Genomic DNA, 24,415 nt, shown 5'->3' with positions numbered 1-24,415 from the left:
AAAAGCTCCCGGCTACGACTCATTCCCGTGGTCCGTAAAGAGGCTAAGGGAACGTTGGGTGTACGCGGGGACGAGCGAGCCAGAGAACGTATAAAATGAAGACCAGGTCTGAAATGATAAAACTGAGGATATTTCTAGCTTACGCCGGTATAAAGGGAGGTCTTGGCGAGATGGAATGTCTCTGGCTGACAGAGAGGTTAGATCGAGTCTCTTTCATATATGGACAATATCACCAAAATATGGTCAGTTTTAAGAACCATCCTGGCTCCAGAAAGGTTCCTCTCGTCGTCGTAGTGATTTCCGCGCCGCGTTTATATACAATACCTCTCTCATCTTCTATTTCTTTCCCATCGCGAGGGATACCCATCGACGGACTCTTTGCACGCCCGTTGAACTTTGTGAATTTTATTTTTCGCAAGGACGGAGACCGGAGAACGCCACTCGCCTTTAATAAAGTTACACGCATTCGTTCCACCTCTATGAATACGTAAACGGCTGGGCGCTTATACCCCGATAGAAATATCCTCTTTAAAAGCGATTCCTTTCAGGATCGCATTTGCAGCGTGCACGGACGCCAAGTGGAACGCGACGTGGGCATGCCTTAAATCCTAGGATATGCCCGGGCAACTACGGAAAGAGACGGAGAATTATGAATAAGACGCGGCGTTTATCTCGGAACGAGGTACGATAAAAGTATCCGGTATGTGGATATATCGTCGGAATTGCCATCCACTCGAATACCGAGTAGCGTATCTTTTGATACAGTTCGCGACGGAACTTCCTACCGTTTCCTGTCGCAGTCGCGCGACGAAAGAAGTCCGCCAAGATCCGCTCATTTCCATCGCAGGATGAGAGACTAAGGCTACCTGATACCTACACCGTTGCGCTATTGTCAAAGAGTGAATTGCAATTTTGGGCTTATAAAGAAACGCGCAGATGGGTCTCGCGGATCCTTGCTGTCGCGCTGCTAACACTCGTCCCGCGCATTAATGCAGAATGAGATTACTTAGGTACGTAAGAGAGGGTCGCCTTCCAAGCTCTCTAGCACTGTTAATTTAAATTGACTATCGTTCTCGAAATAATGGCGGTGTCTTTGTCGCCTTTGCGCTGAGCTTCCGCTCCCTCGTCCTCGCCCTTCCAGGTCGTTGGTGCTCATTTTCGTCCCTCTCGCATCCCCGGTCCCCGATCTTCTCCTTTGAACGAGCGAGGAACTTCGTGTCGCGAAATTGTATTTCGTCTCCAAATTAACAATTACATCGTTTTAAAAAGCTGCGCACTCCGGCTTAAGGGTTCTTCCTTCTGCAGTCGTTCCGTCGAATAGCGAGAGCGAACGGCCGAAGACAGAAGGCGGAAGTGAAAGCGACGTCCGGGGAAAAGGACATCCCGTTAAAAAACTCTTTCAATTATTTGCCGCACTAACGCACCCAGCGAACTTTTAGTTTTTAATCTGGCAGCCACGACGTGGCTACCGGGAAAATGAAAAAGGGGAAGGCTAGATGGGCCGCGTGTCCCTGCTCGAGCCTCTGCGAAGCAAACGGTGTCCGGGGGTCAAAGAAAATTCCTGGACCTTAAATTGCTTTCGAGACTTTGTGCCTTCTCTCGCTTTTTTATCGACCGACGATGGAAATGCTGATATCTATATCAAAAATGTAGTCACGTTCTTTTCATGTGCCTCCGCGTACTTACATATTATACAGAGTTGATATTTGTCTCCTATTATATTCGATTTTTCTATTTTTCAATAAATATGTATCGTTCATGAGAGTTATCAAGGAGTCGGTCAAAGTTCTCATCGTCGTGCGCGAATAAATCTTTTCATCCCGAAGCAATTCCCCGTGAAACGATTTTGCGCACGCAGCTGTTGGTAGACATTATCGTTTGGAGTCCCTTCGCGATTTCGCGCAAATCAAATGGCGGCTCCGGCGCGGGTGTTCGGCTTTTTCTTTGATGCCCTTTCGAGCCTTCGCCATGCTGGAGAGAAGGCAGTCGAGTGAGAGCGTGCAGCCATCCCCTGGCAGGGGTTGGTGAGGCGATCGCGACGTAAGGGGGTGTTCGGAGCGATGTTATGCGATGCCTCGACGCCTCGTACCTTCGGCCCACACAAAGGTCTCTCTCTCGCGTTATTGGCAGACCGCTTTACCGCGTCACCCTCCGCCACCCCTTCCTCTTCCTACATCCCGACACCGTTCTGGACGTGTTACGTCGAATATTCCACCGTATCGCCGGATCGCAAGATTTTCTTTCGCCCTCCTTCGCTCGATAGACGAAGGAAAGATCCGTCACGTTGCTCGTGAAAACCGATATCTTCTGTGTAACCTCTGCAAAGTCTGGGCTATCCCCGACGTTGCTAGAATTTTGATGGCACGCGGAAAAATCAATCGTTGTGACTTGAAGTTTTGGGAAAAATATACGATCTTTCGAAGGTAACCGATATATTCGCTCACGATAATTCCTCGATCGCTTCCTCCAAGTCATCTCTCTCTCTCTCTCTCTCTCTCTCTCTCCCCCCTCTCCCTCTCTCCTCCTTTCCCTTTATCCCGGGATATATATATTTCTAGATATATTTTGGATATGTACCGAAGATATAGTAGATTTTTACTGATTTCTGTTATAGCTACTGGAATATGGTGAGGTAACCGAGCATTTCTATTGGTCCTTTCTTGTTAAAATAATACTTGCCGAACGGACTGCGAAAAATATCTTCAAAATAGCAGACACGGTACGAGTGCCGCGAACGAAATCCCTTTATTTACCCATGAACGAAAATCAACACGTGGGCAAAGTTGGAAACGCATACGCTCGCACAGGAAATACACATGCGGGCAAAAACGTCTGGCCAGCTTGCCGCAGAGCCCTGACGTACGTATACCCGTGGAAAGCACCGCAATTTGCGCGATTACGTTTTCGGTTTTCCTGTCGCGAGTCATACGAGTTTCTACCCACATCCGACATGATGGAATATTACTGAGCAAAACGGCTGAAACTCTGCCACATAAATCAGCTGGACCCCAAGGTGATTTATTTATTTGTTAAGAGGAATAGAACTGCCACTGTCGACGGCTTGTAGGAAGCGAGTCTGCACATATTGCATACGTAAGCCTGGAAATTGCTTTAGGAAGAGCGTATGCTACAATATTGCGAATGTATACGGAATAAAATATTTAAACGTGAATAGCGGCAGTTCTTCGTCAATGTCGATGATATTAAACATTTCTAGGCAAAGTTCTTCCGAGGAGACTACGTGACAGAAACATAAAAATGTATGATAAATAAAAATTTCGCCATTTATGATATATTGAAAAAAAGCCTAATTGATATAGATTTTATCTTCTTAAATTGTAAAGGAGATTAAATTAGATTGACATAATTAAAAATTTTTTTACTTTAAATAAGGTTTATATCATTTTAGAGAAAATCTTATTCAATTTTATCCAAGAATAAAAGAAAAAAAGCATTATAGATATATAGATGCTTTTATTATCTCCTTACTGTACGGGAGATTAAATCAGATTGACATAATTAAAAATTCTTTACTTGAAGTGAGTTTATGTTTCATTTTGGAGAAAATCTTATTCATTTATAGGGACTTAAATTTGCGACGAAGCATTAAAATGCGTCGGCATTAAAATACGTGTTACACAAGTTCGTTACATAAACTCAATACGAGAATAAATTTAACAATATACATTTTAACAATATAAGGATTGACTCATCTAGACATTCGGTGATAACGGAACATATATTGCAATACAACCATAATTTTGATTGGAATAATGTCAGAATAATGGATACTGAATCAAATTACAATAAAATGACTCATTTCTGAAACACTAAAGAACAATTAAATGACACATTAAAGAACAGTTAAATGATATAAATTTAAAAAAAGACACCGAATCTCTAGATGATTCTCTAGATGATCATATATGTTTATCTGTAAAATTTAATCTCAAACAATAACAAAAATGACAGTTCTTTGTTCTCTTGACATTCTGACATATATGTGTATCAGTCGCGTATAAACTCTTTTAAAATTAAGTGAATAGAATATCCGACTCTAAATTTTTTTTTTACTTTATAATCGCAATAGACAGTTGCTAACTTATTAAAATATCAATATTATATGTATTTGCCTCATGAATATTGTAAGTGTTGCATAATATAAAAAAATTTACTCTCTATTCTACTATAATAATTATGTATAACTCTTAATTTGTTAATTGGCTATTTAACTAAAAGCAAATTCATTTATATTCTGGTTGATAGTTTGGTTCAAATTATATATACACATATTTATTCCAAATATTTATAAATTTCGCCGTTTTTATCTATATAATTTTAATTGTTAAGATTTGTTTAATTTTCGATCTGCAACGATTTTCTTTAATTTGATCGTATTTATTATTCTATTTAGTTATTTACTAATATTAAAGACGCACGTATAACCATTTTATATAATTTGACATGAATCTACATTTGTAATTTTACTGGAAACTTTCTTTTACTCACACTGACTGTCCTTTCTCGCTATTAACCGACGAATTGATTGGATTATGACTCATTATTATTAAGTTTTATTGTTCGACAAATTGACTAAATATTATATAATATGACTGCATTTATACTGACTATTGAAAATCGAAGTTGAGATGATTCTTTAAATATGTCAATTTAATTTTTGTGGAGTAATTATATTTTTTGCGATTGATAAAGACTAAGTATAGTCGAAATGTATTGGTGGAAAATTATATTGTAAAATAATATAAATTTTGCTTTGTCACATTATTTAATTATAGCTCGTTTAATTGTTAACCTAAGTACTATTTATTAATTTGTTTGTTTTACAAGCTCTTCCATACTCCCATACTATGACATGCGCGCGTTTGTATCTTTCCGAGTTCGATGGTTTTGGCTTTTGTGTTCGGACGGGTTAAAAGGAATAGAAGGTCGGTCGTAAAAAAAAAGAGTCGGTGCGCCGAAAGAATTAGCTAATTGACGAAACCTCTTAGAAAGAAAGGAACTAAGAAAGGAAAGCTTTTTCAGGGAAGACAAAGAAGTAGAGAACCAAACTTTCAGTTCTATTGTCCGCCTCGAACAATTTGATCCGCTCCAGTATAGGTTGACTTTGTGAAACCCAAGGCAGAGCTTCACGATTACTTACCCGAATAGAATTCCACGGCGTCGCGGATATTTGAGATATTTAAAACTTCTTTCCGCCCGCTTATAATAAATGCCTTTCTACACAAACCGTTGCAAGCGTTCGAATCCCCCCCATTTGGCGTACGTGTATCTCAAGTTCGCGCTCGTTGTTCGCGCTTTGAGCAATTTCACCCTTGACTTTTACAAACGATTACAGTCGCTATGTTCCACATTCCCCAACCTTCATAATCGCAAGCAATTAAGTGTTCTCGACGTGACTAATGCGCGAAGTAAGGCGCTGCCTATCTGCATAGCAAATGCCCGCGCCAGATTTTCGATGCTACGTACAAGATACGCGAAGTGAAATTGTGAGAGCTAATGCGCCTGTCTGAATCGTTGCTAGACTCTTATGTCTTCAGATTCTCGGTTCGTGTCTAAATTATTGCTGAAGCCTCTTGAAACTTTCTGCAATTCTACATCTTTCTAACGAGATCGCAGATGTTGCCTCTAATTTCATGATTACGTGCAAATCGGTGCAATTATGTAACAATTACAACATACGCGCGAAAATTACAAACAAAAGAAAATATAATTGAAAAGCAAATGACTACAAATAATGGAAATGAAATTAAAGACACCCTCTTTTAATACGCTCGGCCTTGTCTTTTCTTGGAAGCCTCTCAAGAATCTATCTCATTATCATAGAATATTGTTTAGACAGTTTATGTTACAACATTTTGTTCTGTTGTGAAATCCGGTAACACAAATACACTTGAACATATATTGACAACTTATCATTATCAGAATATGTATACAGCCCTCAAATAGGATTTCCTTGTCAGTTATTATCATCGTTATTCCATATACCAACTACGTGGGCGTCGTTGTCGATCCAATATTACGTCGTATCAAATCCATCATAACTCCCACATAACGAGATACTTATCATTAGGAATGCCTTCAAATTGCCACTCATTGTTTTACCCTTATCATACTTACTTACGACATATATGAATGAATGATTTACAGAGAAAATGTACAGAAATAACTTGAATAATTTTCAAATATCATCGTAATATACATTATCATTATATATAATTAAAGAAAGCTGCGCAGTAGCTTATTTTACAATATTACGCGAATGTGTACGAAGACTTTTTCTGCTAATAATATTAAACTCTCCGTCTACAATCTGAATTTTTTATATACAAGTGAAATTTCAAAATTCCCCGAAATAAAAGAGGACGGATTAAATAAAGATTCTAATTGTTAAATTAAAAATCTATTTGATAATGTAATAGAGATGTTGAAAAATGAATCTCAGAATTTTTTCACGTTTTTTGAAGGCTTAGAATAGTAAAAAAAAAAACTTGGGCTGGATGAAAAAGGTCTAGATTGTAGATGGATGTTAATAAAGTAAATATTCTTTTTAATTAAAATATGCAAAATATATACATAGTAAATGTATTTTTTATGAAAAAAAATTGCTGAAAGTTAAAGGAAAAGTAACGCAAAGTTCTCCTCCAAGCTGCATGTAAGTTAAAATGTCTTATGATTCACCATTTTAGACTAGGAAAAATTTTTTATTTTATTTTGTAGGGAAAGCGCGTCATTAAAATGTAGATCGGAAACACCGAAACATTCTATGTATATATATTCAACACATACTTTCATCAAACGGAGCTCTTGGTATATGGTCACCATGTCAACCGGGATACCGGACTGCGGGCGCAGTTTGTGCAAGGGACACGCCTCTGAATGGGGTATAATTAAGTCACAACATCGACGCGGTCCCCCAACCGCGTGGCCCTTGGGAAAGGACGGGCAAGAACAAACACGGCTAAATGAGCGCCGTAGTTTCTCTCGTTACCGCCCGGCCTACAAGCTTGTGGGCATCTTCTATCTTCGGCGTCGTTATCAAGGACTTTGTGGACGGACCCGTCCATTTCTGAAAACTCATCGAGGTCGCGCGAATCTATCGATGGTCCCTCGCATGGCTATAATTTCGTTTCGCGACACGCTCGCCGGAATCTCAATGCCGGTATACGAACGATGAAATCACGACGCCCTCACTCCGTGAGAATATAATATCTTCTTGCAATTCTACATCGATAGTTTTACTAATTTCTTTTCTGTCGTTCGGATAAAAAAAATTCGCTACTCTGAATCTTATATTATACAATTAAAATTAAAATCGAATCAATGTTGAAATACCAATTATGCATAAAACAATTAATAAAATCTTTTTGTAATTTCTAAATATAAATATGAAACCTCTAGAAATCTCCATTATATTTTTTTCAATAATAAAAGTATCGTAAATGTATTACGTATAATTATTTTATTCGAGCAATTTATAGCAATGAAGCAACACAGCCACGCAAACGAGGGTATGAAATAAGACGAAACGACATGGTGCGACGATGCATATGTCACGACGTGTTTAGTTGCACGCAGCGAGAAATCTTGATTGCGCCTTTTCACCAGTACCGACTGGACATGTAGTAATAAGAGCGAAACACGACTACGAATTACACGTACGAATCACTACGCTTGTACGCGAGCTTCTTCCTATACGTGTCCATTTCGTTGATTTTCAAAGGGTCAATATAGTTTCCGCGCACGGAATATCGTAATTAAGAGCCGCTCGAAACAGTCTGTCGTCGATGGTAACCTGCTGACTTTTTTACGCGAGGCGGAGAGAAATATTGGCTTCATCGCTACCATTGTTTACGTCACACTTGGCGCGATTTCAATTGAATTAGTCGGAACGTGAAACGCTTGTGTACAGGCTATGTGTTTGCGAAAGCTTTCAGTGCAATAACACCTAAATTTTTATTTCTTTGTTAGCTTGAGTGGCATAAGACAAACAAGCCGAATATTTTATCGGAAGCTATCAGCAATGGTGCACAATTTTTTTCTAATGACTATGAAAGATACTAAAATACACTTCTGACTTCTATCTTGAAGAATGGACCGTCCAACGATTGCGATTGGTACTTCGCGCAAACTCTCGAGTGGGCAAATTTCGTGAAGAATGAGGCGTCCTCGGGGAAAAAGATGCGAAGCAGATCGGTGAATGACTTTTCATTAAGGCTCAATTCATTCCTCATTTTTTTCCCCTTTCCTCTCACTCTAGACAGTCACAGATAAATTACTGAATCTTTGGCACTTCTTTCTCGCCCTCGAGCTCTTCACGGACAATTTAGCTGCGCGGCGTCTTCCGCCTCTCGCTTGCAGAAGCATGTCTTCTCTCTCGCTCTCTCCTTTCCTCCTCTGTCCGATACAAACTTTTAAATAAGACGCTTCTGGGCGAATTGACTTCCTTCCTACGACGATGCCGCTTTGAGAGAGTCGATGCCTCGTCTGTGCGCCCTCCGTTTCTACATCGCCCCAACCTACGCCTCCCTCTTCTTTGTTCCGTTCTGTTCTCCCTCAAGAAGACGTCGGCTATCGAGTGCATGTCATCAACATTGTTATTGTGGTATCAATTTCCGCCTGCGATTCCAATTACCCGGACTTCCCGCCGGTGTAAAATTCATCCCTACGTCTGCGCGGACCCCAATGAAAACTCGGAACGAAGTTGAAACGAAACGAATAACGGCGGGTTTATGAGGGAAAGAACACTCTCCCTCTGTACCCTAGTCGGCTGTTCTTGCGGAATATTTTCAGAAATTGACAATAATACGTTTATTTTCCTCGGGTATTTCACGTAACATTATTTGCGTTCGCAAACAACTTTATGCGCTGTTCCCAGCTTCTGAGAATTCAAATACTCCGCATATTCGAATACTTTTGTGTATTTTAATTCAATATTTTTTAACTATAATAATTCTTGCCAAATATTATGCACATAATTAATGTTTGCCATTATTTTTTCTTATATTATTTGCACAAAAATACAGTGACTGCTAAAAGTATTTCCGGCCAATGAGTAGAGGGGAATTGACTATAGGGATAAGTAGAATAATTGAGGCTTCATTAAAAACAAAATAGAGACACGAGTACGCAGCAACGACTGCCACTAAGTTTGCTGTAACATCTTGTTGCGAACACATCTATGATAGAAGTTATGCCACAATTTAACAAAATCGTACACTTAAATATTTTTATTTTTAAAGTTTATGTTTTACAATCATATATGATTGTCTGAGATATTTGATTTCTACTTAGATAATAAATGTAGTTCTTACTTAATAAAGTCCAACAGATTTTTTTGGTTTATATATCTTTGTTATCCTATATTGTTAATATTTTTAAAAAATGAACGGATGCTTAGATAAAGAATTTTTATAAATAAAAATAAATATACCTAATATAGAATATAAGTACTTAATATATTTTAGTATTTAAAATCATTTAGTATTTAAATATCACGTTCTTAAATTGGTTACAACAAGAATCTTATTGATTTATAATATAACCTGAAAAAGATTGACAAAAAATATCATAAAATTATATCAATAAAGGAAAATAATACCAATGAGAGCCGACACAGAAGTGTCGGCTTGTAAGTGTGTATTCAAATATTACACAATATATGTCAATCATCAATTACAGACATTTCGATCATAAGATTAGGTCCTCTTCAGGGTATCAGTAACAATATCGGAGGCAAATTAATATGTTGTAACAAGATCGGCGAATACAGTCATTGAATCATCGTTAAGCTGTCTAAAATTAATTATCATCTGTTGTACTTAGCTGGATACCCAAACAAGAATTCAGTCATTCAAATTGTAACGATGATTAGCATAACTATGACAACGCGATATGATTATAACTACGTTTTGAGAGCGTATTAAAATTATATCGTTGGCCAGAAATTTTTTACTGTATATTTATGACACGGAAATCATCACCCATTTCTTTGAATACAAATGCGCAGAGAACTGTGTTAATTATCGAATAATTTTGATTCGTGAAACATTATACAGCGAATGCTATGTCGAGGCGTGTTTCAGGCAAAACAATCACAAACAGTCAGAATATCTAAAGATAACATTAGCAAAACGCCAAAGTTGAGAGACCCACCAAGAATGTGACTCGAAAATCACTTATCTTCCACTAATTAGAGCAGAGTGCTCTACTATCTTTGTGGTCTTAAAGCGTAACGCGAACTTTACTCGAAGTACGGCAGGAAAGCATACAATCCCCGGCATACGTATTCCCAACATTTGTTAAACATACCCTGTTGAATGTACTCACGAAATTTCCATATATATGATGAATGTTATATCAGACATCATGCTTTGGCCAAATGTTCCTAATTCACGCGGTAACGTTAAATGAAAATAATCGACATTCTTTCGACGAATTCGGCTTGAAATGTACTAGTCGAGAGATACACAGGCGTATACACATGACCTATAGATAGATCGATTTCGCTATTTGGTTATCCGACAGCTTCGGAATCCGGGCCGTGCCCGTGGGACAGCTGAAATGGGATCACGGTGGCTCGCTTTCGGGACAGGATAGGGGGAAAGGGGGAGACGAAAGTTCGGACGATTTCATGAATCACAAATGAGGGACGAAATGACATTAAACTCGCGGACTTTCGTACGTACAACCAGCATCCGAGCTACATAAGGCGATGCGTCGCGCTGAAAAGAGGATATCATCGCACGTAAAAGCACCCTTATGGTGTTATCAGCATTTATGGCAGCTGTTTTGTCGCTAAATGTGCATTGAAACGAATGTGCCATTATACTCACGCTAATTCAACCTTATGTTCTTTGTTGCAGGTAAGTTCGGTAATCGTGCTACTGGGAATACCTTCGGGATCCCGACACTTTGGTATCCTTAACGTGGTGGAGGGTGAGTTTTCGCGCCGACTCTTTTAAACTTACGTGAATAGAGATTTCTCTATATAAATATACGAGAGCGACAGATAAGTACCCACTTTGCCAAACTTAATTTGAAAGAAACTTTCGAAATGAATAGTATTGAAATTTGAGTCTCGTCTTGTATCACTTTGCATAAAATCGCAGAAGTAGAATGTTATTCCACAATTTCAGTAACTAGGTCAAAATTCAACGTAGTCATATATATAACGATGAATTTCACAGAATTTACAGTTTCAGCACAAATCTTCTTGCGAAGATACTTTGTACATTTACGTATTGTATTATTGCGCGTAATTATAGAAGATTTCGTGTATTATAAAGATAACCGAACTGAAAATCATAAAATTTCGATGTTCTTCCTCTACACAAATAACGTTAACATATGTTCCAAATGCGCTAAAGAGACAATAAAGCAATTTTATACGGCTGTTAAAGCTTTGAAATAGATAAAAATACATTCTACGGAAATCTACCGCACGTGCGAATACATAGTCCTTTTATGTTCTATATCACACAATAAAATACACGTACATTATATGAAATTGTATCTATATTATTTTGCTTTCTTTTACTATTTTGTTATATTCTGATATTCCCTTCTTTTTCTCGATGCAATTAAAATCAGATATAATACTTTTTCGAAGCTAAATATTTCCATTTAGAGATTCAAGGTAATCATCCCTACACATAATCTTCTATTTTTCTATTCCGAAATTAATTGCTCGTGGTCCATCGAAATAAATAGAAAGAGGGCAAAGAGATGTTTTTATTCGCAGTAAGACGTCATGTCCGTTCCTCGACGAATAATTCACGGGGAAGCCTAAGCAAATACTTATCGATACCTTTGTATTTTCCTATCGTAGACGATCAGTTCGCGCCCAACCTCCCTTCTAGCACAGCTTGCGCGATTTCCGCTTCTCGGTCACTCGCCTTTCGTGACTTTGACGCTATCTTTAGGTGCGTGATAGTCAATGACCACAGTCGATTGTTTGACACTTCAACTTTACTCGATAGCACAATGGATCCATTTAGCCTACGGTTGATCGTCTACTCGAAATCGTCATCCCTTCCACGCCCTCGGACCGCAGAAATGTTTGCATTTACCAGAGATAGGTTGTGTATGTTCCCGGTGAAAGCTTTTGGGGTTGTTCGAAGTGTCAACTCGGAATGTGTCCATCTATCGTACGGTATACAACACATGGCCATCAGGACGAGAACAAGTACCGAGACACTTTATCTTCGTACATCCAGGAACGAAAAATACTGAACGATAAAAAAAAATCGATTCAATAAGAGGGAAATCCGATATCTTATAAGATTTGTTGCGAGTCGATCTTAAAATTTGAATTTGTTTTCTACTCAGTTGTTTAAAATCGTTTTAAAGTAGTAAGCATCTCTTGTTGCTGCGCAACAAGGATATACGAAACTGTTATAACGTGAATAAAAATAATTCTTTCAGTATAAATTTTTAATGTAAATGAGAATTAAGCCATCATAAGCAGTTGAAAGGAGAGGATGTACTTATCGCGATTTTTCAATTCTGTTATCGGACGCCAGACAGTACATTATACGAGACGTTACGTTGCGCTTTGTGGCAACAGTAACTAAGATAATATTTTATCCTTTCCAATCCCGATGTATCCTAGAGGTAGCTAGCATCTCCCGTAAATGCGGTTATTATGTTATCTCAATCCAGCAGGAGGGCGGTGTATCCATATGCAGGAAGCGCTCCTGATATTGGATGAGTTCAGCTCTGAGGCAGCGAGAAATACGCACATTATTTTTCCCGCTCTCATTTTTGTCACGATTTTAACAACCTTCGTTACGGCGGGGGAATTAGTATAATCTGTTGGCCGTCCTAATTAACGCTTAAAGCGCGGCGCCTTTTTTTCTTCGCCTTACGGTTTTTCTCTCTTTCCGTCGTTAATTCTTTCACGGGAGACCGTTAATTTTTATCAACCTCCCTCGTGGAACTTGTACTTCCCGCTTTATTCCTGGCGGAGATATACACAGGTAATAATAACTCGGCGGAAATATATTCCTCGGGATAGTTATGATATTGTCTGGTCGATGCAAGTTCGATAATCATTTTAGAACGTGAAGTATGTAAGAAATGAGATCGCAAAAATTTTATAACTACTAGATTATAGATATACTTTTGATCGCGAGAACTGAACATCGTTTAACCTTTCGTCAATGTATAATTTTGCAGCTTTTCGCTACTATATTTTCCAAACATTTTTGCTAAAAATATAAAAGTGAAAATGAGATAAAGTCTGTGCAAAATTATTCTTTGTTGTTCGAAGAGTGGGAGTCATAATAAAATTCACGCAAAAATATAAAAATATTTATTGTTTAAAATTCATTATAAGTACCCACGCATTTTCTATTTGACTCGCATTTTACAGAATATACGGTCGTGTTTCTTGCATCGGAAATAATTTGATGTGCAAAGGAAACATTTTCGCTTGTGATAGCATCAAAATATCGTGTTCTCCAGCGACGTGTTTCAACACAACGTACGGCATCCGGCGTACGCTCGGAAGTACTCGATACTACTTGAAAATTGCGACGCACACACCCATTGGTAATCGAGATAGCGCGGGATCAAAGAGGCTATAACTAAATACACATTTGGTCCTCGGGTCATGGTGTAACGGGCAATATTTCGCGATGGCGGCAGCATCAACGGTGACGGTATATTGGTAGTGTGCTTTCGCCGCGCCGATACCTCGAACTAGTTGGCCTTGCTTGGACTCCCAAGTTCGGAGTCCAGCACATTAACGGAGATAGTAGCTTCGCTCAAACGTATAATTGCGGGACGAGGCAATTGAGGGAGTCCCTTGGGAACCGGGCTCCCGCAAATCCGCCCGCCCACCAACTTCGAACCCCTTCAGTCCACACGTTTCTCTCGGCAAGGCTCTCTCTCTCTCTCTCGATAAGATGCCCCTTTCCTCCATTGAGTCGCCTCCGCACGACCGCCTCCTATCTTCTCTCTCACGGCAGATAACCGAAAACGATGATATTATGTGTCCAATCCCGCGCGTCAGCCCGGTCTCCACATCCACTCGCGATTATTCCTTGTCCTCGTACAGATTTTCACTCCTTCTTAAGGAGACTGTCTTAAAATCCTTCTATACGTTTCTCCACTTCTTTTCTATCGTGATAGCTCTTACACTTTACGGCAGAACAAAACATAGCAAAAGAAAGCAAAAATAACAAACTGTGGAAAAGTTTTTTTGTCAATTAGCAACAGCGAATAAACACTAAATAAAAATTGCGATTGCATTTCAATCATTTCAAATCGCGAGCTTCGGTACGTGAGAAATTGTCAAATAAATGACAGCGAGACATATTAATGAACCGTTCGTTTTCCGTTCTGCGCTGCAATCATCCAATATTATTTATTCCTTTGATGTACACACAGTATTCACGCACATCATCGACGAATTCAGCGCGTGGTATTTCGGCGAATCTAATGTAATGAAATGTAACTTCAAACGGTTAATATATTGAACGATCGCCGCGTTACACTATGTCGATGGGTACGAATTTAACGAGGCGTCGAAACTATAACGGATACGCTGCCCTCGGAAATTCCAGACATATCGTCCCAATTTTCTGCGTATGCGGCTAATGGAGGTATGGCTGCATTCACTTGCAGGCTATGCGCCACTCTGTCACTTTGATCGTGCATAATACACCAGGCTAAGTTACGGAGGGACCATGTAACTAATTATACACTATTACGCGCCTGATTTCCCCGCGGACGAAAAATAGAGGAAATATATCAGAAAGCCTCCGACGAGAGTAATAAGTGCTATTAAGATCCGCCACCTCGCGCTCGTTCCCACCCCTGTGCTCTCCTCCGTTGCTCGTGCAACGCGAAAATCTAGAACGAGGAAAAGAAGAAGAAAAAAAAGGAGAAAGCGCGAGAAAAAAAGGAAAGAAAGGACAAAAATAACGTGGCGGGAAGAGTATGGAAGATATAGCTTATCTACCCGTCAACCAGAGCCGCCTTCGGGTAGCATCGTGGATTGCTTATTAATGGCCGTACTTCATCCAATTAGAATAAATTACCGCTACTCCTTTCGGATGCTGCCCACTCCGGTACTCCGGTCTTGAATGGCCGAGGGGAGAAACTCGATTTATGGAAACGCTATCGCGGTGCAACTACCCGATTCGTTCTTCGTTGTTCTTTCTTTTCTACCTAACCACTTTCGTCATTGTGAATTAAGCGCGTTAATTCGGCAACAAGTGCATGAATTTATCTAGAATTTATCTAGATTTCGCGTCATTTAAATCGAATAATCGGATTCTTTCAATAATTCAATGAAATCTCAGGATTACTTTAATCGATATCAAGGACATTATTTACTGTCTTTGTGACCGACGCATTTTGCGTCAAATCTTTGCGGCCTCGTTTAAGATAGTTACTTGATTGCAATTTTGACTGTAGAGTTGCGCACGGTTATCTTATCGGATTTAACAGAGTCTAGACCCCCGGACGGGGGAAGGGAAGAAGCTGGGGAGAAAGCGAATACCCTGGTTAGGTGGAAAGTTAAGGTTGGGTCTTTACTTAACCGTAATCGGAAGATATTGCCGGCAGCACTGTACCAAGGGCACTTTACCAGCCGCCTTAAGAAAGCACTAGCTTCGCGATGCCCGGTAACGACGGTCCAGACCGTTATTAAAAGAACCCCCTTTATCTCAGTCTCTCTCTCTCTCTCTCTCTCTCTCTCTCTCTCTCTCTCTCTCTCTCTCTCTCTCTCACTCACTCTCCCCTCTCCTTGCCTTCTCTGCCAAGATGCCGCTTCCAGTCACTCTCGTTCTCTTTGAAGCTAAGAGTATTTCTATGTCAACCTTTGTACTTTTTAGCGAGAGACTTACGGCGCCGATGGATCTACTATGCGCGCCTCCGTAACGTCGCAAGGTAACGTCCGTTTCAGCAAGCAACCGCGCGCTTAATGGCGCTTCTTAATTTCTTGGTGAGACGGGATCTCAAAATGGTTACGGACGAGAGATGCAGCAACAGGAGATTGCAGCGTCTCTCCGCAGAGACAAATACCGGAATAAGTGTCGCCGACGCATTTCATTCGCCCGTTCACCTTTCTTTTTGGATAACTCTCCCCCTTATTTTAATTACGGTCTATTCCGCCAAGTACTTAACGTTTACTCGTCAACACAGAGAACCGCCGTAGGAAAGAGGACTAACGGAAAATTTCGACGTGCAAGTAGATGAGTAATGGAGTTTTTATAATCCATTGTTAAACATCATCGGTCACGTCAAGTCGCGTTTTTCACGGTGGACGCTACCGGAAATTTCGCGTTTGATCATACTACCTCTGACTACCTCCACAGTGTGACGCTGGAAAGTTGACACTTCCGGGTCGCGCACCCGATGCCCATAAATTCCCGCGGCGGCGACACTTTTCATCAGGCTCTGATTACTTATTCACGCGCCGACGAACGCGACGATAGAAGAGCGCAGACGACGTATGAGTGAGAGTGATATGTGTACGTGTGTGTGTGTGTGCGATCTGCTCGCAGCCTGGCGCTGCCACTGTGATTGATAATAATGCAAGTCCGACGTCGACGCTAGCGCCCGATATTACTGAAACATTATTTACGGGGATAAAATGAAATTTTTCGATCCTAGAATGAGAATTATAATGGAAAGCGTGCAGCTGATAAACCGAGGGTACGCTCGCGTACACAGGTAAACTTATTACGTTGACGAAAAGTTGGAAAAGTTCAGATTATCGAAACTGTTCAAAACGTATCTTTTGCGTGCAAATAATCTAGATATTCCATATTATCGATATGGAGTATATAATACTTTCCCTATCTCAGACATTTCTCCGATAGAATTATAGTGGAATTATGATCTTCTATAATTCCATCTTTTTTAGAAACTATTCCATGTTCGTATAAATTTTAATTTCGAAACTCGCAATTCGCCGTAAATCCCACCGCAATTATTAATTACATTACACGATCTGAGCACGTCAAGCGGATTAAATCCTCGTCCTGCCTAATACCTTCGACTAGTCACCATGAAAATACCTTCTCCTTTAATTTAAAGGTCGTTGGATATTAACCAGGCTAAATAAATCCGTAGGACTGATGCCCGACGCGAGCAACCCTGTACTTCCGTGTAGGTACCTTGTTTGTGAAATTTGCGTACGTGTGTATCTCTAGACATTCGACATAGTTACAGCGCGTTACGTGTACATGTGTGCGCCTGCAAAGATCTTATCCTGCAGAATAGTAGCGGATACATCACACGCAGAAACGAGAGAGCCCCTTGTTGTCGCGCGTTTCACCCTCTATCTGCGTCCTTGTCACCCCTCATCTTCTCTGTCTTTGTTCCTTGTTGGGGAACGACGCGTTACCGTTCCAACTGCGACTGTCCTGTCACTCGCGTACACCCCCTATTCTCGTCGTCGTCGTCATCGTCGTCGTCGTCGCCATCGCCGTCGTCGTCGTCGTCGTCATTCCCCGCTACGCCCGCCGCCCGTCTCTGAAATAGCAGGCTACACAACTATCATATTCCCCCTTATTTTTTGCGGTGCTGTCATGCGGCGCCATATATTTTGACGTCCATATTCCCTTTTCCCCCATGCGATGAGATACAACGTCAACGTTGCAGGTGCAACGCGTCCGAGCATCATTTCCAACAAGTTATCGCCGGTACCTTTTTAAACGCGTGTGACGTCGCGCTTTCCTCGGAAAATTTTGTCGTAGACGCGTTGTAATATACGTACAAGACCTCAAACTTAAGAAGTGAGTTTCATTAATAATATTATAAACGGAAGCAACGTAATAATATCATAAACTTAATAAAACAGTGAGTTCTATAATATACTGGAGCGTGTCATCGAGGTGCCTAATTCCTAAATTCCATAATGACACTTTGAATCCTAAAACACAGTAGACGTAAGCTTTAAGCAATGAGATATTGGTTAATAATCATAATTGACTGTGAGGAAAATAAGCGATTATAAATGATTGATTTCTTACGTCTTAAGGCTTACTACACTTATTGTGTTTCGGAAAAGTGCTGTTTTTCTTTGTCAGGGACTTACCAATTGGCTAATGTACAGGAAATAGAAAAAGACAGTATTTGTTTTTTCTTTTTCCTTTTCTTCAGGCAGTTTTCTATAGTTTAATATAAGAAAGGCGCGAATTTCAGTATATTATAAAATTTACTATAATAAAAATAGATTGCACATTTCTATGAGAGAGAGAGAGAGAGGGGGGGGGGGTTATATTATCAGAAAAAGTGAGGTAATTTGAACCATATCACTCTTTCTTTCTAAAGTAGGTATCAAGTTAAAGAGAGATGCCGATATGATTCAATTTTTTTTCTAACAGAGCACAGATATTAAGACCAGGGAATGCTATAGTCAGTCTATATCTATTATGCCTAATACCAAAAGTTCCAGGAAACTCTCCTAATATTAATATCGTTATGTTCTCCTTTCTCTACTGATTTTTATAAGAAACTATGAAATATTTATTGCGCGGATTTTATTCCTTTGAAGAATTCTCCTTTCGAAAGAAGTTTTCCAGCTTTCTGCCACATTTCATGTGACAAAAGATAATGATTGCGCTCTGTTTTTTTTTTCCGCGACTCGACCGGAACGCTCCGTGAGTCTGTGATGGTAGAACAGATTGAAGGTGCGTCCGCGGGCGGAACGACGAAGAAAAAGAAAGAAGGGACAGAGATAGTTACGGGGGTTGTTTGTCTCTGCTTCCGTCTACACGGCTTCGGCTACGCCATTGAATCAAGTCGAACATAGCCGCGGGCTGTTGTGTAAACCTTGGGCCCTGATTGAAAAGCTCCGCACTCAAATATTGGATGATAAATCAGAGTCCAGAGTTTCCGGTATCCCGGATTGTATGTCTTTCGCGAATGCTCATATAAGCGTATCCGTCCGTGATTAGCGTACAAATACCTCGAATAGTCGGAAAGCAATGATCAGGATGTTCTGAAGCTAATTACGCGGCAAATAGTACACCGTCTATGTTTGCGGCGATAGTTCTGTACGAACCTCCACGGCGTGCCACGCGCGCTGAATTATTCATAAGCATCGTCTCGCGCTTCGCATCGTTACGTTCGAAGGCCTCGACTTACATCATTACGCATCGGATGAGAGGAATCGGGTTTATTGTAGCAAATCTGGTCTCGCGTATCACCTTAGAATTCCAGGGAAGGATTTGCCAAGTATGAGCCTTCGGCTAGCGCACGTTCGCGAGTCAAGTCGGTATATTGGAACATATCGGATGTAAATCGACAGGCAATAGTATTGACGTGCTACGTGCCATCTTCATGTCTCACGCAACGTTCGCTGCACGACTTCCGATCTCCGTACACCTTTTGCGTTCTTGCCACGTACTCTCTCTCTCCGCGCCACGTATTCACCACACTATCTCGCTCTATCTACTGCCTTTTCACTATCTTCTAACTTCTCCTTCTCTATCTGCTCATCGTTTTTCTCAGCATGCTGTTCGCGCATTCGAGAACACCTACGAGCAAACACTTCCCTGAATACCTCCCCGCTAATACCGACATTGCGACCGAAGTAGGCAGATGCGGGGCACGAGGAGAGACGAGGGGTTGCGTGCTATAGTAGTCTCTCGTCTCCTATTTCCCAGCAATTCCACGTCGTTCACAAATTATCCCCTTCGCGCGCACACCGTACGAAAGTGGCGGAACTCACCCGACATCGCCGCCAACGCCGCCCCTACGGAAAAGGGGTGACGGTCTCTGAGAATGGCGACGATCCCGGCTCATATTTAGCTATCGTATAAATCCGGCTCCGGCTTCAAGGAGAGGTTTAATTTTACACGGGCAGAGACCTTCTGTGTCGGAGTAACATGCCGAAGTTCCGAGAAGCGTACTACGAGGTCGCCGACACACCGACCCAACGACCCATCTTCATATGCTGGTCCACCGATCCGAGAATTCCAATCTAACAACGCGGTTCCCTCTTCGAATCAGTGACAAATTTATACACATATATGTGTGTGTATATGGTCGATAATCTTTTGATTAATAATTTCATTCCATCGCCCTATCTATGATCGTAATGATTCAATCTACATTAATATAAATAATTGTACATTAAAAAATTAGCTGATATATTGTATATCGAAACCTCTTTGAGGATCTTCAGCTAATTTTTTTTAAGAATAATGCACACATGAGCCACACATTAGCCAATAAGCGTTCAACTACGTAAAAAAAAAACTGATTTTCATGAATTAATTGTTTCTCCCTGCCAAAATTTACAAGAAGGAGCCTTGTTCTCCTTGCATACATTTATAATGATATGAGAGAAGGAAATTTGCAACATTATAAATTATGTAACGAATACATGTCGGAACAACGATAATGTATACATATAATACTAATTTCATCGTAGGCGGTAATACGCTGGTAGTCGCTCGAATGTCCTTCGAGGAATGCGAGTCCCGGCGGGAGAGATAATGAAATGAAATACGCTAAGAAATATTTAATAAATTTCCGCAGCTCGCGAGATGCTTCTCCATGGCATCCTGACCCTTAGCGAATTTTCCTTCAGGTATTCTGCGCGTAGATTAGAACCTCATTCTCCCTATTTATCTCTACAGAACTTTTACTATACAAGTTTGTATTTCAAGTTCTTCACTACGTTTTTAAGGTTACGTACTTTCATAGTATCAACGCTTTTCGACTGAATTAACGAATACGTGCTTGCGATGAAACTTGGAATTGGTATCACATTTCTACAATTAGCTCTATCTTCTACAGTCGCGATATTTTTATTAATTTACTACATTCGAGTTCGATAGAAACGTTCGATTTTTTGACAACGTTTATTTTTCCTATCTGAAAATCTTCTCTTGTGGAATTGTAATTTCGCTCGGTCCGCAAGAAATACCGCCAAATAGTCCACGATAGTTGTGCGAATACTCTTTACATGACCTGAAAAACGCAGCTAAATGCATACATATGCAGAACGAGCCGTGATACCCGCGCGCTTTTACAACGTCGAGAACTTTTGCATACGCGTATAATTCCACGCTCGAATCGCGCCGTGCTCATGGTATCGCGCGTCAATCCATCCGCGGTTCCCGCCTGTAATCCCTGATCGTTTGACTGGGGCATCCGCTATTTTCGCCAGTAAAATGTACACGCGGCAGCTTTCGCGCGCGAAACGTGGTTTTATCGTGGCCAGCAGCGGCAAGAGGCAGAATTCTATCGGGACTTTCAACGCGAGTGCTTCGTGTAATTTGAACCACGAAAATCATCCAAGTGAATAAACTCAGCTTAATCAAAAATTGTTTGACAGCTTGCTACTTTGAGATGTTGATCAGTTAAAAAGATGCTAATCATCTGTTTTACCGATCAAATGTAATTAATTTTCAATCACTGGCTGTATGTCGTTCCAGTATTTCCTTAAAAATATTCGCGCATATAGATGTACGTTACGAGAATCAATTATGAAGCGGCTAACTATAGAAAACGGTGCTCGCGAGAGACGCTTAGCCCGAAGTCTTCTTCGTATTTCTTCGTATTTCTTCTGCATCAGCACGTTGCATTCAATCCGGACGTAACGTCGCGTAAGCGCTTTTACGATCGTGTTCGAGTTACGATAGCGACCACCACGCCGCGAACTCTCGAGTTGAAAGTAGACGAGGACGACCGTCTCGTTCGATTCCATCGTCGAATTTATCGTCGAAAAACAACGCTTCGCGTATCGGTCCGCTCTTCCGAGTCTTCTCTTCTGCTTTTCGTTCCAGAAATAAGTATTTCATCGGCATTCAAATTGACAACAAGGCCGTCAAAGCTACGTCGATTTTCTTGTCTTTTCTGTTTCGCGGTAAACGTCAATCTTCGCAGCTTATCTTCGCCTTCTTTGGTTTTCGAGGACTTGATCGATTAACGCCACGGTATTGTAAATTACGAAAGAATCGATATTTCAACGATAAAAGCCAGCCAATAAACGCTGCATCTTTTATCTATATCTTATTTCCCCTTGCCGCGTTTTAACGAGCTCCACTTCTTATCAACTACGTCAAACATCTACGTAAGAATAATCTGGTATATAGGACACATGTATACAGAATGTTTTCTGTTTGCTTTAGAGCCCTCGTATTTTCTTTTAACTAAGCTCTTTCTACTTCCCGAATAGCATTAATTAAAGAGCAATAAAAGTCGTCACGGCGACATTTCAGTCCGGAAAACCTTTTGTGCCTATCCATGTTCAGGAATTAATTAGAACCTAGCAAAAACGCGAACCACCGCTATCTATTGGACCACTTAAAATACAATCGTCAAGAGAGAAAGGGAGTGCTAAGGACGACGTATCTCTTCCAAGAGATCCATCTGTTGCAAGAGAAATTTTTCTATCTCTCTCTATTATCTCTTCACGAAGGTTCCGGGATAAGAGATGCTGGTCTCCGTCATCGAGGGTTCTCTCGCTGCTGAAGTTTCCTCTTACCGGTAATGTCGTAGGATACCCATCGCATAGTACCTCGACATACGAAGTATTCGCTCGCGCACATACACATATACAGATAGAAATCTGCGCACATTCGTAGAACGCACCCTCGCGATCTCGCACACGCGCACCGTCGACGTTGTAACCAGCTTCGCTACGTTGGGTTGCATTTGCATATGAAAACCAGGAAGTCTCGAGGCTTGCTCGCCTCTTACTCGCAAAGACGAAGAACGGGGAGGTTAGGTCGTGTGCCGGGTACTGGGACCGGAGCAAACCCCTCGCGCAATAGAGGGTAACGGAGGGTGCACCGCTACCGCGGCGACAGAAGCTGTTGCAACGCGCAAGGGGGTGCTCTCTCGGCTTCGGCCGTCTTAAATATTCAATGGCGTCACGTTCTCGACTCAGCATGCAGATTAGCAGCGACGAATCACATGTTCCCGCGCCAGGCTTGATTTTGTATCCAGACTCGCGTTCCTCCACTTCCCCGCATCCCTCGTCTCACTTTCTCTGTCGCGCGCTTTCCATCTACTTCCCCCCCGCCCCCTTCCATCTACTTCTCCCGACGTCTTGTGTCTCTCGATGGTTCTAGTTTCCACTTAAATGTTCATCAGTGTTTCTCCAGCGTAACTTTCTGATCTCTCTGGATACGAGGGGTGCGCAAGAATTTCTTCCTGCTAAACTCGAAGCTATGGTACTACCGCGACTGCGACACCTTCATATCAAGTATAATAAGGAGTCTAACAGCATTTTAAATTTTAATTTTAACGATAAATTCTTCAATAAGTTAAAAACCATTTTTGAGATTATCATCATTTAATAAATAAATTATAAATTACAGCTTTGAAATATTTTCAAGATAAAGTTGATTTTAGATTGATAAAAAAAAATTCATTAAACAAAGTTGACATATCAGTCAAAACTTATTGCACATTTTGTATTTGTAGAGAGCATGGAAACTACAATATGTTTATGTAATATACGATAGCGGAAACGGAATAATTGCACGTCTTTAAAGTTTCTATGTTGTATAGTGCTAAGTAACCTCTCGCGTCATAATGCAATCCGGAAAGCTTTGTGCAAATGGTTGTCGCGTAGGTAAAGCAGGAGAGACCGCTGACAGACGAGCGGAGGAAAATATGTAGAAGAAAGGAAAGAGCGGAAAGGCGAAGTTACTTTATGTTTCTTAAGTTTCCTTTTAGCCACAGCAGACCCAAGTTGACTGTTCGGCCCCATAAGGTTACTCCATATAAATGCAAAGGGATCCACGGTTCTTTCGTGTTGTTAACGTAGCTTCTACCTCTCCCTTGTCACTTTCTCTCCCGCCCCTCTTATCCCCTTCGCTATTCCCTTTCCATTCTCGTCATTGCTGCGTTAGGAAAATGGATGCCAAGCGAGTCGAAGGCAGAAGCCCATTAAAATCCGCAAAAGCGACCGGTTTGAAGCAAAGCTGAAAAAAAATTTAATGTTTCTTTGTACCAAATCGCTGTGAAAGGGAACGAGCGAAGTTCTTAACTCTCCAAGTTTTATACTCACTTTCATTCCATCCGCCTTTATTAAAACAAAGATCGCGACTAACTTTCTATCGACGACATATTTGCGAGATTACGAAACAAGAGACAAACGAGAGAGGGGGGAGGAGGGAGAGAAAGAGAGAGAGAGAGAGAGAGAGAGAGAGAGAGAGAGAGAGAGAGAGAGAGAAAGAAACGTCAAATGTTATAATACAACTTATATGAATTACGAGGATGCTATATTATTAAATACATTCTTTTTTTGTTTCTGTTTCATGTACATTTCAATGGATTTCTGCGTATTCCCGGATATTAGGCTATAAATTCGTTAACACGAAACCATTAAAGCTCTAAAAGTAGATTTCTTTCAATTACGTAACATTTTGTTCCTAATCCTATCTCAAAGAACTAAATTCCGATTTCGCCTGCA

General features: G+C 40.7%; 2 protein-coding genes across 5 annotated transcripts in view; both read left to right on the top strand.

Annotated features, from left to right (window-relative positions):
- bru3 (CUGBP Elav-like family member bruno 3) overlaps window positions 1-24,415 on the top strand; it is a 467,269-nt gene that overhangs the window by 224,618 nt on the left and 218,236 nt on the right. The window lies entirely within an intron of this gene.
- Window positions 1-24,415, top strand: part of LOC105153220 (CUGBP Elav-like family member 3) — a 448,428-nt gene that overhangs the window by 397,042 nt on the left and 26,971 nt on the right. The window contains exon 3 of the mRNA XM_087414569.1: window positions 10,884-24,415. This exon is cut by the window's right edge and continues 26,971 nt beyond it. Coding sequence (XP_087270695.1) covers window positions 10,884-10,982 — 99 coding nt within the window. The 3' untranslated portion in view covers window positions 10,983-24,415. The remainder of the gene's footprint in view (window positions 1-10,883) is intronic.

The sequence above is a fragment of the Acromyrmex echinatior genome, chromosome 16, assembly GCF_024713525.1.
Source record: "Acromyrmex echinatior isolate Ae372 chromosome 16, ASM2471352v2, whole genome shotgun sequence".
NCBI lineage: Eukaryota > Metazoa > Arthropoda > Insecta > Hymenoptera > Formicidae > Acromyrmex > Acromyrmex echinatior.
The sequence above is the reverse complement of the archived record's forward strand: the minus strand, read 5'-3'. Positions and strand labels throughout refer to the sequence as shown.